This window comes from Athene noctua, chromosome 15, assembly GCF_965140245.1.
Source record: "Athene noctua chromosome 15, bAthNoc1.hap1.1, whole genome shotgun sequence".
NCBI classification, from domain to species: Eukaryota; Metazoa; Chordata; class Aves; order Strigiformes; family Strigidae; genus Athene; species Athene noctua.
In genome coordinates, this window is record NC_134051.1 from 1,575,105 (window position 1) to 1,589,822 (window position 14,718).

A 14,718-nucleotide genomic window follows, 5' to 3' on the forward strand; every position below is an offset into this window, starting at 1 on the left:
CACCTTGACAAAATGGAAAAGCTTCCAGTTTTCATAGCTGATCCAAAGCACATGCATTCGAGCTTTTTATCATTTTTATACTTACAGGAGGAGGAGAAAGTTGGTGAGACAGCAAGTGGAAGGATTTAAGTCCTATCTTTATTAGTAATCTTCGCCCTCCAATTAGTTCCCTACTGGAAGCTAGCTCTGTGAGATGCTTCACTCGGAATGCAAAGCCCTATAAATTCTGATCACAAGACATTCCATTAGGGAGAATTCAGACAAGCCTGGAAAACCTCTCAGTATGCATCCCTGCACGTAAAGAACTCAAATTAGCAAGGATCCCACTCGGTAGCTCTGTTCTCCAAGATCTGACAGTTATAATCTCAACTGTGTCAGAGAAATCAACTTCAATAGATTCACATCAAAATTAGCCAGGCAGAGCTGTGACTGGTCTTACAATTCAGTAAGTGAAAGCATAACCATAATTCTGCCACCAACTGTCACCCCTAATGATTTAAGAAGTTTCCCCAAACCTGACAACACAGTCAAGTACAGTGATTACAAGCACTATCTATGACCAACTACTGAAACAATATTTTCCATTCTGTATATAATTTTATTAGGGTTATCCTGAAATCTGAATTGCAAAGTAAACAAAGTTTGCTTTCCAATTGTGTCAATACACCTATTTAAAAATTGTTCTGCTGCTCTAAAATTGCAAATGAATGTTTACGTACAAATACACAAACATGAATATACATGTGCACATGTGTGTATACATGTATTTTGTTCACACATGTATTCACTTCCAAAGCAATGGAATAATTTCAAAGGCACATATTCCACTTGTCAAGTATGAACAACCTATTCCAAAGAAACACCTCTTCGCATTTAATACTGTTTGCAACCCTTGAAATAATTGTCTGTAGCTAAGCACTCCTGGGCATTCCATCTGGGTTTTTTATTCAGTTTAATTGAACTGGGAGAAAAATTATGTAGGCCTTTCTGTTCTATCCTCCAACATCACACACAGGAGTTTTTCACTTAAAACAAAAAATTTAAGAGATTAAAGAGGACTTACTAAGGTATTAAAAAATGCTTTAGTCAATTATACAAACTAACTGTCAAAGCAACTGAGTTCAAGAATTTCTTCGTGATATGACAATAACTAAAATATCAAAATTTGCACTGCTTCATTACTGCAATGCAAAACCATCATAATTCGTAACAATTACCTGATGTCCAGCAAGTCCACACCACTGTAACGGACCAAAGAGTGAGGTTATCTCCAAGATATGCTACATGGAGTTTTATTTCACTTTATCAGACAAGTAAACTTGGTTATTTCAAATGTTGTAGAAATCTCCCAGTGTTGTCCTTCTCAGAAGTTAACGGAAAATAACATTTGAGTACTTTTGCACAAGGTATCCAAAATTAGTCTCGAATACAGCTCAACTACAGTGCCAGGTGTCATCCAGTAACTGCTGAGCACATACAATAGCACCAAGATATTCAAATATCCCTGCTGCCTTCTAGCTACTCAAGTAAGAAACAGCTTTTTAAAAAAAATCAAATTCTTACCTACAATGTTAAGTGAAAAAGCATGTGTATGCATGTATGTACATACATCTGAATAGATGTATATAAAACAATCTTAATAAAAACTCAAATTACATGGAAATGTCCAAACTATTCTGAAACTGTAATGCAGGACTCATGAAATCTTCGAAACAAATATGTTAATATGTGTATTTCACAGCTGTTTTCAAAATAGTTCTTTGGGCAAAAAGGTCATTAGAAATAATTGGGGGAAATCACCAATATCTTGTCGATTGTTTTTTTTCCCTTATTTAACTAGCACCCAGTGAATATTTTGTTATTATCCAAGAACTGAATTCTGAGTGAGGCCACCTGATTACACTGCTAGCTGGAGTCTAATTTCCTAACCAAAATACAGGAATTGCCTAAAACTCCTGAGAGATGAAAGGCAGGAAGGAATTAAAGGTTTGCTTCAATAATGGAGATTTGTTTCCTCCTCCACATACACATCCAAACCTCCCATTTCTGCAAGTGCAAAGAGGATAGTGGGCAGCAGAGAAGCTGAAGCCTTGGGACACAAAGAAGATTTCAGCTACTGTGAGAAACAAGCCCCAAAACACCTTCCCCGAAACCAAACAAAAGATGGCATCTACAGGAGGAGAATGACAACCCCCAAACCCACAGGTGACTCCCCCCACCCTGCCTGCGTGTTTTCAGGATGCCAAAATACAGTACCTTTGCCTTTTGCAGCAGTACTGCTGCCAACTGAAGAGGATGCCTGGGAATCCTTCTTCAGCCTCTTGCTCTGAGGTCTGACGCTGGACCTGAGAAAATGATGCTGGTCCTGGCTGTGGGAGGGCTGGAGGGAGGCAGGGGCCTGCGATAAACTGGGGTTCGGTGGGGGGCTGCTGTTAGTGTTGTTGTTAATAATCTTCTCTTCTTTCTTTGTGCTGCTGCTGCCTGGAGCTGCCTCTCCTCCTCCTCCTGCCCCTTCTTCTTCCAGGGACTCCTCATCTCCTCCTGCTCTCTTGCCCAGCTTTTTCACCCCTTCCTCCCCGCTGCTCTCTCCCAGTTTCACTGTCATCCTGTTGGGGAGGAGAGAGAGAAAAGAGGGGGGCACAAACTCAGGCCAGGGAGCCCCCCAGAGAGGGAGAGAAATCCCTGGGCTGAGAGGGGAGAAGTTTAGCTGCAGAAATTCCTCTCAACATGGCCGCCGTTGTTTGTTACTAAATCCCCTTTCGTTTGCTGTCCCGACCCAACAACCTGTGCCGAAGGCGGGAGGGGGAAAGCCCCGCCGGAACACCCCCCAAAGGGGCCCAAAAGGCAGCCGGGCTCCCCCGGCAGCCCTCCGGCACCCTCCCGAAGGGGTTCGGGGCGCCTTTGGCGGAGAAATCGCCCAGCCAAACTCGGGCGTGTGGAAGCGCTCGACAGCCGCTGAGAGGAAAGGCAGCCGCCGAGCCCGGCGGAGCGGAGCGGGGCAGCGCGGCCGGGCCGGGGCGGCTGCTCGCCCCCCATCCTACCCATTCCGCGGCTCCTCGGGCCCAGGGGGGCTCTTCTTTCTCCTCACCATGGAGCCGAGGCGATCCGACCTGCCGCGGGGGGGGGATTCATATTCCTAGATGCGGCGGCGGCGGCTTCTCCTCCTCTGTGTGTGTGTGTGTCTCTGGGGCTGGGACTGGCCGAGGCTACCAAGATTTCCAGCTCCCCCTCCGCCCCCACCCCCGCCGAAGCCCCGGCACCTCTCCGCTGCTCCCCGCAGGGCAGCCCCGAGCCCGGCCGCCTCCTCCGCGAGGAGCATCGCGCCCGGGCCGGGCGCTGTCACCGCCGGCCGCCGCAGCCCGACCCGCGCCCGGCGACGGCCCGGCTCCCACCGCCACCCGCTGCTGCCCGGCTCTGCCCGCACCTTCCAGCCCAGGTCTTTTAAATTAACGCGACCCTCCTGACTTTTTTTTTTTTTTTTTTTAATTTGCATGGCAACAAACCCCGCAGGCATCTGCAGCGGTTTGTCCCCCCTCGCCTCGATGGGGACCATGTAACTCATGGCGATGCGCGACCTCTAGGCCAAGCAAAAAGTTTTAAAACATCATTTGCTAGAGGACCACTCCCGGACTTTCTGAGAGGGATCACTAAACAACTTTAATTCCAAATCTGACATTTGGACCAGCCACTGGGGTGACCCCTCACTCTAACTTCATAAATCCTCTCAATGCTGTAGTTTAAGTACTTGGAACAAAATGTCAGGTACACACAATGAAGCTTAAGGCAGTAAATCCTACTGCCTGCTAAAACCCAACAATTGGGGTGTTTTTTTCTTAAAGAGTGTAAAAATACTACTGACACTATATCTAAAAGAAGTCAACTTCCAAGAAAGAAACCACTTACAGCAAAACAGAAAGAAGGAGCAGTTGCAATGCAGCTGCCTTATCACCAGAGCAGGAGCCACAGTCCAACTTTAATTATGGGAAAAGATAAAAACCAACATGAGAATGAAATTCTGAATATCACAAATAAAGAAGGGAACGACTACTGATTAGGCTGACACCAGAATAACGTGGTTTAAAATAAACAAGATGCATCAGCATTATATAGCATACAAATGTGTGTGATTACAGTTTATGGGTTGTACCCCTACTATTAAAATGATGCTTTGCCCTGTAATGATTTTCAGCTAAACCACCAAATCTACCAACTCAGAACTATGCCGGGCAATGGTCCATTCTTTGCAAATGCTCAGTAAACTGATCTGAACTGTGGATCTAAACTCATATTAAAACTTGGTGAACTATTCACCTGACATGCCTAATTACAAACACAAACTTGTCCACACAAGAAAAATTGCGGTGTTTTCACGTTATTTTGAGGACAGAAATCTTCCAACTCTGGCAGTCTGTGCTCAAAAGCTTCACAAGCAAGGCTTAAATCTCCTTGATTTCAAGTTTATTTTTATTGCTGTATATTAAACGATATATCCACTAGCATCCCCCAACAATTAGTAGGGAGATACGGAAGAAACACATCTCTGGGACAGTTACTTTCAAGACCAGGGCAGCAAATCCCTGTATCTGCCCCACTTCCCAAGAGCTGGCTCCTTACACCGTCCTGCCTAAAGCACCCAGCAGCGCCCTGCACCCAGTTTACCCATTCCAGCTGCCTTCGGTTTTCACGTCACCCCTGCTTTTTCATCCAAAGGGAAAATCATCTCAACCTCGCTGCTTTGGTCCTCTAGATCCCCGCACAGAGTCGCCCTCCCTTCACTCCGCCTCCTACACAAGCCCGGCTCCCCTCAGAGATGCCTCTTCCCCACAGACCCCCGCGCCGCCGCACCCCGTTGATCGATGGCGCGGCCAGGAGAGCTGGGCCGGGCCTGGCCGTTCCCCCGGGGACACGGACGCCGCGCGGGGGCCCAAGGCGCCGTTACTGCTCCCACCCCAGCAGCCTCCTCCGCCCCCGCGGGAGGCTCCAGCCCTCGCCCCGTCTCACCTGCCGCATCAATACCGCCGCGCAGCCTCCGCGCTCCAGCTCTCCCGCCGGCGGCTGCCTCGGGTCTTCGGGCACCCGCAGCCCCAGGCACCCCCAGGCTGCGCCCCAGACCCGCCAGCTCGGGAGGAGGCCGGCGCGCCCTACGACCACCGCGGACCCCAGCGGCCCTCCCAGCTTTGCTGGCGGCGGCAGCCCCGCTCCCGGCCGTGGAGACGGCCGCTCTTCCCTGGGCTCCTCCGAAGCCGCGGCCGCAGTCCCGGCACGGCCGGCTCCCCGCTGGGCCTCAGCGCCCCCGGCCGGAGCCGCGGCTCCCCAGCTCCCCAGGCTCGGCCACGCTCCGCCGTCGCCGCCGGCCCCAGAGGGTCCCGATGGGCTCCTGGCGGCGGCGGTTCCGCTTCCTCGTCACCCTGCGCCGGGCCGACGGGGCGGGGCGGGGCAGGACGCGGCGCGCGGGCCCAGCTGAGCGCGCCGGCGCTCCCCACCCCGGGACCTCAAACAAGGCGCCCCATTGGCTTGCGGCAAGCGGGAGCGAGGCGGGAGGCGGGGCCAGGGTCCCGCTCAAGCCAAACAAAGCGCGGCGCGGGGCGGGTGACGAAAGCGGAACGCAGTGGGAGAGGCCGCGGCCGGTGTCTGTCAGAGGGCGAGACGAATCCGGTATGATGGATGCTGATTGGCTGAAATAAAGGCCAATTGGAGGCCCTATAGCCGGGGTCCCGGCCACGGCCCGGGACTCCATTGGTCAGGGTGGTGGTCATTTGCATGAGGCCTTATATTTATAGCCTGGCGGCTGGCGGCTTCTCGCCCACAGGGGCCGTGGTGGGGTGGTGGCGGCGGCGCTGGGCGCTCCGCGGCGCCATGGCGGCTGCCTTGCTCTTCTGCGGCTCCTATGCTTGGGCCTCACCCAGGCGGGAAAAGCAGGGGGGCTCCCCCGAGGCCGCGCCCGCTCTCCTGGAGGGCTCCGTTGGCACAGGCGAGCTCTGGCTCGCGGTGTGGGTCCTCGCTGCCCTCTGAAGCCGCATGGCGGCGGCAGCGCCCGCTGCTCCCGCTCCTGTACGCCCGGCGGGTGTGCGGGGCAGCTCTGGGGCCGCTCTCCCACGGGGCTCCTTGCGCATCCCTGGCCCGGACCTCGGAACCGGCAGTGGCGTCTGCCGGGGGGCGCTTCGCTGGGCCTCGCTTTGGTACCGAGCGTCGCTTCGCGGTGGTGGCCACTAAAGGCGGCACTCCCTGCCACTTTCGTGTTGTTTTTCGCAGGTATCAAGGAGAATAACGGTGCGAGGGACGTGGCTGAGCGCCGAGCCCTGCCTGCCGGGGGTGCTGCGAGGCCAGGCCGCCACAGTGCTGGCAGTGTCCTGAGGCGCTCCCGAGCCCAGCGGGGCCCTCGGGCCCCCACTGCCGCTGGGGTCCTCGCTTCACAGCATGCTCCGTCATAATGAAGGCTGTTAATAAATGATGGTTCATAAAGGTTACAAATAGCATCTATGAAATGACAAATGTGAAGCCTTCTGGGAAGGCCTAATGTCTTCATAACTTGTGGTTTTCTTGCAGAGTTTGCCCTTGTGTAGGTACCCTTAAGTGTTACTGTTTTTTTTTTTTAATTTAAGCAAACTGTCTTTGGGATTAAGAAGCTTTATTCAGTGATGTACTGAATTAAAGAGGGTTGAATTTAACTTACTAACCTAATGTTTTGGCCTGTTTTCTAGTGACTGCTCTCTGATACTTTTATGTGGTGACCTCATGTTAACTGATAAGATTTCCAAAAATCTTACAACTAGTACTGTGAGAGACTTTTATTTTAATAAATTCTTTGTTGAAAGAACATTAGATCATCTTCTTGAAACTTTGTGGCTATCATAGCAGGAAAGGATGCCATAGTCCTCTTCTAAGGAAAAATGCTGTAAACTGTATTTAGAAATCAGTGTCTTAATTTAAATTTCATGATGGCATCTAAATGCTGGAAGACCCATAGAGAGCATTGCAAGTGATCATCTTATGGTGAACTAAACTTGAACATGCCTTGGTCTCTGTGTCATTTCCTATAAATACGCTGCAAAGCATATCTGTGAGTAACCAAGTGTGTTGCTATAAATGGACTTTGTAAACAAAGAACTACATTGCTTAATGGTCTTGTTTTCACTGTAGAGCTTTGTATTTAAATCTACACCTTAATTAGGTTTTCTGTAGAGATGGTATTTTGCAGTTTTGTTATAATGTAGCACAAGATCATATGGCTTATTTTTGCCACTTGATTTGACCACAACCAGATGTAACAATACTGACAGGAAATGATGCATTTTGCATCTACAACGCCATATATTTCCATGGCACTCTACAAAGAGACATGAAAGTATCTTCAGCACCCCAAGGAGCTCAGATTTGAAGGTTTCCATTTTCTCTGAATGCAAATAACTTTATATGCTTGAATAGCTACATTGCCTTGAGTGGACTGTTAAGGTGTGAAATTGGTCATGTGTGTAAATGTTTGTGAAAGACTGAATAAAAAGGAGTTGATGAGAGCTGAGAAGGAGGGGGGTAGGTTTAGGCTGAGATGTCACAAGACACTTGAACTTTTGGGGTTTTTTTAATAGTAGGGAGCATCGATGATCATGCTTTGGCAGACCTGTAGAGATACAAAATACAAATAATTTTTCAGTGTTTGTTGCCATGGTTTTCTAGACTAGGCAAGAACATTAGCTTGGATTTGTTGCACATCCTGTGTATTTTAAGGTATCAATAACAAATTGCATGTTTAATAGAAATGGAGCAAGCAATGCAGAACTGTCCAACAGAAGGACAAAGTTAGTACTTCTGGTTTATGTTGAGGTAGTGTAACATGATTGTTACACTAATTATAACACAAAAATACTTTTCCAAATATCTCAGATCTAAAAGCCACCAATATAGTAGGTATTGTCCTGTATTTTCCTTTGATGTTACCTAGAAAGGACTACATTTCATTCATAACTCATTTGTTCTTACAAGGCTCCTAAATTTTTTAATCTGGCAAATGATAATGGATGATCTTTGTGTTACTAAAGAAGCTCTTTTCCATTCAGGTAAGAGGATTTAAACTGAAGGTCAGACTTCTAGTGTTAATCCTTTATGGCTTACTAAAGAGGAAGCACCTAATCATGCAACTTTATTTTTTTTTCCTCAGCATCTGAGGTTAAGCCCTGAGAGGAAGGGATGAAATGCAACTGTTGTGACTACACTGCTGAAGCCTGTTCTGGGACTGAAGGGATTCGGAGCTGTTAGGCAACTTTTATGAGCATAATACCCACAAGGGAAGATCCTGGGGTGCCCTGTTAATTTGTCTGTTTAGGATATAATACCTTTACAGCAGCAGGGCTTCTCTGTCGAATAATGGAGGACAGGGAACTTTAATTTCCAGCTGAACCTGCGCAAGTAGGTATATGTAGGTTAGTTATTGGGCAGAATTCTGTGTAACATTGAGCCAGGCAATTATGAAAGCTGTAAAAATGGTCACTTGAGCAGAGGCAGTCAGTGAGGGTTTTTAGATTTTTATTCCAGTCCAGAAAGGGATGATAGACTAGAAGATTGCTTGAGGCTTCTACTGTCCATGTATTTCTGACTTGATTGTACTATGTAGTTGCAATAGTTCCCTCAGCTTGGTTGTCTGAGAAAACAGGGCATCTGCACACATGGTCTGCTCGAATACTCAACTTCAAGTCCTGTGATCTCAAAAAGAGTACGGGCACAAACTGAAAATAGTCAGCTGAGCAGAGCCAAGAAATGAATTACTGACTCTGCTTTGGGAGTGGCACCTGAGGGAGCTAACAGTGTTATTGCATGTCTGATAATCCACCAAGAAGAGATGCCATCAATGACTGTTAGAGTTGATGCCTTTTAAAGGGGAAGAGAATTGGAGCATGAGGTAAAAAGCTACAGGAAACAGGACTTTGTAAATTCAACTGCTCAGAAAACCATTTGTTCTAGAAGAGCTTGTAGCAAGAAGGTCTAAAGCTGGTGTTTTGCCTCCCAACCTAAAGCCTGTGTTTAACCTCTGGAAGAGACACAGCATGTTTTAACACAGTCTGCCTCCCAACTGGTACTTTTTCTTACTTGCTAACAAAACTGACTTTTTTTTTTGTCAGAAGGGTCCCACTAACTGCTGAATACTTGGAAAAGGGAAACAGTGTGAAACACTGCATAAATCATACATGTTACACATGGCCAGAGTCAACATAAGCTAGCGCAGGCAGAAACTCTTGGTCACAGCTGTGCTGGAGGTGTATTGTCTTTTCATCTGTTTGTGTGGTAGTGTTGTGACTTCAGAGGAATTACAAATGTTTGTGGAGTCAACAGCAGTATGAGGATTGAGGCTTTAAGTGTCTCTTTTGAATGCGTTGGGTAAACCTGGCTGCTGAGGCTTAACACAGGCCCGGCTCTGCTGAGAACTGGAGATGGAGCTGTGCTGGCCCTGACCGGGGCCCTGCCTGCTGCACCCGGGGGGCTGGAGGAGGGGAGGGCAGCGGCAGGACGCCTTCGCTTAGGTGTTACTAGAGAAACTCCATCTTAAAAAGTTACCAAATCACTTTTTCCACAAAAGTGCTGAACGAGCTACTGAGCTTTGGGCTCTGTCCTCGTATACGGTTACAATAGGCATTTATTTTCCATCGAGTGTCAGTTGGATCAGGCTCTGTCGCAGCGGGCAGTTCGTACGCGTTCGGGGACCTGAGGAGCTGGTGCTGCAATGGTGATTGCCGGGGACTGCACAGTCCGTCAGCCGTGCTGGAAGGGTTCCGCTGGGGCTAATTCACGAGATCCTGAAAACAGCTGCTGCTGCTGAGAGCTGCCCGTGACGGTTCGGGCTCTCCGAGCCGGAGCCCTGAGGGCGGGTGTCCGAGCGAGCAGCTGGTTCCGCGCTCGGAGTGGGTGGCAGGGTGGCGGGACGGGGCGCGGGGCCTGCCCGGGGAAGGGGCAGCCCTCCTCCGGTAAAGTCTCGGGGGATGGCTGGGCGGGCCGGTTCCAGCCCCGCGGAGCACCGCGGCCAGGCGCCGTCCGGGGGCGAAGGCGGAGCCCTCCCGGCGCGGGCGGAGCGCGGGGCCCCGCGGGACGCTCAGCGCCGGCCCCGACCCGCCGGCGGGGGACCGCGGGGCCCCGCGCGCCCGCCTCCCGCCGCGCTCGGCACTTTCCGTCCCTCTCCGGCGCGCCGGCGGCCGCCTCGGGTGTTTCCGCGACTCTTCGGCTCCAGGTCGGGAGTTTCCGCGCCGGGGGCCCTCCCGGTTGTCAGGGGTAACGCAAAGCATCTCGGAGCGAGCCGCGGCCTTCGGCGCCGGGCCCGCGCCCCGGGGCCGCCGGCAGGTAAGGGCGGGCGGGGCCGCTGCCGTCGGCGCGAGCGAAGGCGCCGGGAGCCCTCGGCGGGCTCGGCCGGCTCCTGCCCGGCCGCTCTGGGCCCGGCCTGCGCCCGCGAGGGGCGGGCGCGGGCAGCCTGAGGCGCCGGCGCGGCCGGGCCGCTGCCTGAGGGCGCCGCGGGAGCGGGCGGAGCCGGGGGTCTTCCGCGCCCGGGCCGGCAGCCGCCGCTCCGCGCGGGCCGCGCTTGGCCTGTGCTGGCGAGCGCGGATCGCGGCTGGGCCGGGGCGACCCGCGCGGGTTCCGGTCGCGGCGAGGCGCGGTCCCGCGGCAGGAGACCGCCTGGGCCCGGGCCTGGGCGAGCCTGCTCAGTGCACCCCCCCTTGGTGTGGATTCAGGATTGAATCAGATTTTTACTGTTTCTGTTTTACGGATTAGAGGAGATGGTATTTCGTCACGAGCCATCTTTTTGACGTGTAACTCAACTTTGTATTCTACATTTTATCTGGGGCTAGGCATTTTAAACATCGAAAAATTTTTAAAACTAGAATTCCTTATAGGTAGGGATTATAAGAAAAAAACCCTGCTTTTGCATAGGTAGCTGTCAAGTCTTGTCAGGGAAACATCACGGCAGTGCCTACAGAAAACTCATTTATGAATACACTTGGTGATGAATTTTCTGGCAAGCTTGTGGCTAGTAGCATTGCCACAAGAATAGCAGACCTAACTAATCAGCCTCCATTAGATGCTAAATGTGCTGACAACAGACATACAGAGCAGAAAAGTAAGTTTTTAAGAATTGTCAGCAAAAGCAGAATAATTCCTTTTTTTTTTTTTTTTCTTCCCCCCTAGGTCTAGCTGATTGTCTTTTGAAATACGTGCATGTATTCTGGCTCACTGCTGTCATTTGGAGCAATAGGAATCCTGAGGTTACCTATGTAAATCTCAGAATCATAGAATTGTAGGTTGGAAAAGACCTTGAAGATCATCTAGTCTAACCATTAACCTAATCTAACCTAACCTGAAGAAGAAAATTTGAATAAAATTCAAACCAAACAAATAAAGGCTATTTTGTTTGTAATTTATTTTAATACTCTGTCAACTTGTAAATACTGAATTTAGAGGTTTGCCTGGAGGTAAATCATCCCATATCAAAGGATAATCTTCCCCTACTCATAAAATTACTGATATCTTGTGAAATCTTATGCATGTGCATGTCTGTGTTGGTGGGTGCAGACAAACAATCCTTTGCCCGTGGCCAGTTGTCAGTCTGCATTGGTGGTGTATGACCTGTGAGCTGCTAAACCCTGAAATAAGGCTCGATTTCCCCAAAGGACCTGATATCCCAAGCACAGGGCGACATTAATATGGGTGTATGTTGTCTGGACTAGACCTGGCTTATGTCAGGCCAGCTAAGAACAGGAGCAGAGAAGGACCTTAAACCTCTCTTTAACTTTTCTCTGTGGGCAGACATTAGCGTCATGTCTCATGTTTGCTTGTGTGAATCTCATGAAGTTCAACAAGGCCAAGTGCAGGGTCCTGCATCTGGGTTGGGGCAATCTCCAGTATCTGTACAGGCTGGGTGATGAATGGATTGAGAGCAGCCCTGCAGAGAAGGAATTGAGGGTAGTGGTGGATGAAAAGTTGGGTGTGACCCAGCAACGTGCGCTCACAGCCCGGAAAGCAACCTGTGTGCTGGGCGGCACCCAGAGCAGGGTGGGCAGCAGGGCGAGGGAGGGGATTCTCCCCCTCTGCTCCACCCTCCTGAGACCCCCCTGCAGTGCTGGGTCCAGCTCCGGGGGCATCAACATCAGAAGGACACGGACCTGCTCGAGCGGGGCCAGAGGAGACCACAAAGATGCTGTGGGGGCAGGAGCAGCTCCCCTGTGAGGACAGGCTGAGAGAGTTGGGGGTTCAGCTGGGGATGAGAAGGCTCCAGGGAGACCTTACTGTGACCTTTCAACACTGAAAGGGGGCTTATAAAATGGAGAGAGACTTCTCACTAAGGCCTGTACTGACGGGACAAGGGGTAATTGTTTTAAACTGGCAGAGTATAGGTTTAGTTTAGGCATAAAGAAGAAAGGTTTTATGATGAGGGTGGTGAGACACTGGAACAGGTTACCCAGAGAAATTGTGGATCATGGGACGCTTTCAACATCAGGTTGGGTGGGGCTTAGATCAAACTGATCTGGTGAAAGATGTTCTTGCCCATTCAGGGGTTGAACTAGATCATCTTTAAGGTCCCTTCCAACCCAAACCAGTCTGTGATTTTATGAACTCTTACAGTTTTTCTGAAGTGCTCGTGGGTTGTTTCAAAAGTGTCCATCAGGTGTATCTACTGAGATCAGGTATCAGGACTTGATCATGTTCTATTCCGAGCCTCAAAGTGGTTAACTTTTTCGAAATTCTTGTCTTTTAAACCTAGAAAAAATAGAACATGCGGTGCCAGAATAATTTGTAGAGGAACTGCTACTGGGTTTTAATTTTTTTTCTGTGAAGGTTTTTTTGAAGAAACATCTGTCAAAGCTATAGAGTGTAAATACAAGAGCTTGAAGCAACAATAAACATGAATAATCAATTCCCAAGATTACAGCAAGCAAATGACTGTTGGTTTAGTGATTTTTACACCACTGAGTAATCCACTTATACAAGCAATTTATTTGTATATAGTAGTCTCCTGCACAATTTTCTATAGTTATTGAGATGGTGAAAAGTATTTTATATTAGAGATTGTCCATAATTTACATGACAATATCACTGAATCTTGTTTTAGTAAGTGCTAGGCAGCCTTTTAAAATATATACAGTATTGATTGAAAAATTTTTCTTGCTGTCTGTTAATGCTGAAAGGGATAGTTAGCTATAGGTATCCTAATTGGAACAAGCTGACAGTCACCTGTAGCAAAGACAATGTGGCTTGATGTACCCATCGGTGAGCTGATCTTGAGATGCAGTTTGTAAGCCTGACAAACTTTTTTTCCTCTCTGAAGTGGACTGAAATAACTGAATAATAGTAAGTAATATTTATGACTACAGATGTAAGGAACACTTAACAGCAGAAAAAGGTGGTTCTAGAAAAGGCGTTACAGCTGTGTGGTTTTGTGTGATAAAACCATTATTTCATACCAAATGTGGGGTTTTTTTTCATTTAGGCATCTCAAATTTTTATTTGAATCTGAAGTTAATTTCTCTATTAGTTCAAAGTTTGAGCCCTTCTAAAGCTTATATTCAAATATGGACTAAATTCTTCTGTTAAAATGAAACAGATGAAATAAGAACAGAAGTGGTGGAATGGGTATGGTATTTGGAACAGAACTGGAGATTTAAGAAAACTATTCAAAAACTTGAAATAAAGATGAAAACTGCGTTAATTTTTCTTTGAATGGTTTGTTGGGTTTTCTTTGTGTGGCAATGAAACTAGACCCACATGCTGCTATGGGAACGTGGAGGATTTTGAAGGAGAGTGAAGATAAAGGTGAATGGATCTTGTTGAAAGATGAAATTGCTTGGGTTTAGGCTAACTACATTTGTTTCTGTTTTCATGTCTGGTAGTTCATGTTGCTCCTTGTAATATCAGAGGCAAGATACAGAACTACCAACTTGAAAATGTTACCCACCTTTTTAACCTGTCGAATCAAAGGTGTTGAATCTGATTTTTTTTTTTTCCCTGCATGGGAAGACAGCCTTCTTAAAGCAAAATATTTATTTTAAGCACTGACAGAATATTTGAAGTAAAGTCTGTTTATGTCAATTTTACATTCCACATCAGTGTCCAATTGATGACTTGGGCAAATCTAACTGCTGCATGTATGTGTGCCTGCAGGTTCTTAACTCATGGTTTCTCAGTGCAGAAGAGAAGGTCTCTTCCCCTGAAATGTCAAAGGAATCTTTTAAACCTTTCAGTTGGTTTGGGTTTTTGTTTCTTTGTTTGGTTTGTTTTATTTTGTTTCACCAGGTCTTGGCAGTAGTTGCTAGTAACTCAAGGTGTTTTTCTCCAGCTGTTTTTCTTTTGAAACCAAGCCAGTAAGATCACGCAACGCAAAACCCAAAGACCCTATCTGTATATAAGACATTAAAGATTATTAGTGACACTCTCCATTTCTGACACATGACTCGGAAAAGAGCATTGCTTTCAGGTTCTTTTCCTTGGAACATCAGCACTTACTGAGCATTTTTATTCATATGTAGATAACAGTTCAAATGCAGATAACAGTATGAGTTAAACTAATCTTGCATAATTTCAACAGTACGTGCTCCAGAGTGGTGGCAACTGTTCAAACTTACTTTGAAAGTCCAGATAAGAGACTTACAACATAAAATCACTCTGTACATTATCCTTTGGATAGGAGATGCTGGAGTTAGCTTTCTGGTGAATTCTAAGTTATTTCAGAGTCCTCTGAAATAAGCT

The 14,718-nt window shown here is 48.2% G+C and overlaps 2 protein-coding genes across 5 annotated transcripts in view; one reads left to right on the plus strand and one right to left on the minus strand.

Annotated features, from left to right (window-relative positions):
* The window catches only part of CRAMP1 (cramped chromatin regulator homolog 1), a 49,018-nt gene extending 43,594 nt beyond the window's left edge, over positions 1–5,424 (minus strand). For 2 of the 3 annotated variants that reach the window (XM_074919131.1, XM_074919130.1), the window contains exons 1-2: positions 3,089–3,155; positions 2,257–2,606 (exon numbers count right to left, since the gene is read on the minus strand). In XM_074919131.1, coding sequence (XP_074775232.1) covers positions 2,257–2,606; positions 3,089–3,132 — 394 coding nt within the window. In that variant the 5' untranslated portion in view covers positions 3,133–3,155. Of the gene's footprint in view, positions 1–2,256; positions 2,607–3,088; positions 3,156–5,001 lie in introns of those variants that run through there. The other variant, XM_074919132.1, reaches the window with a different exon arrangement.
* A 4,672-nt stretch (positions 5,425–10,096) lies between these two features.
* Positions 10,097–14,718, plus strand: part of IFT140 (intraflagellar transport 140) — a 91,477-nt gene continuing 86,855 nt past the window's right edge. The window contains exon 1 of one of the 2 annotated variants that reach the window (XM_074919201.1): positions 10,097–10,323. The gene's annotated coding sequence lies outside the window, so the exon portion shown is untranslated. The remainder of the gene's footprint in view (positions 10,324–14,718) is intronic. The other variant, XM_074919200.1, reaches the window with a different exon arrangement.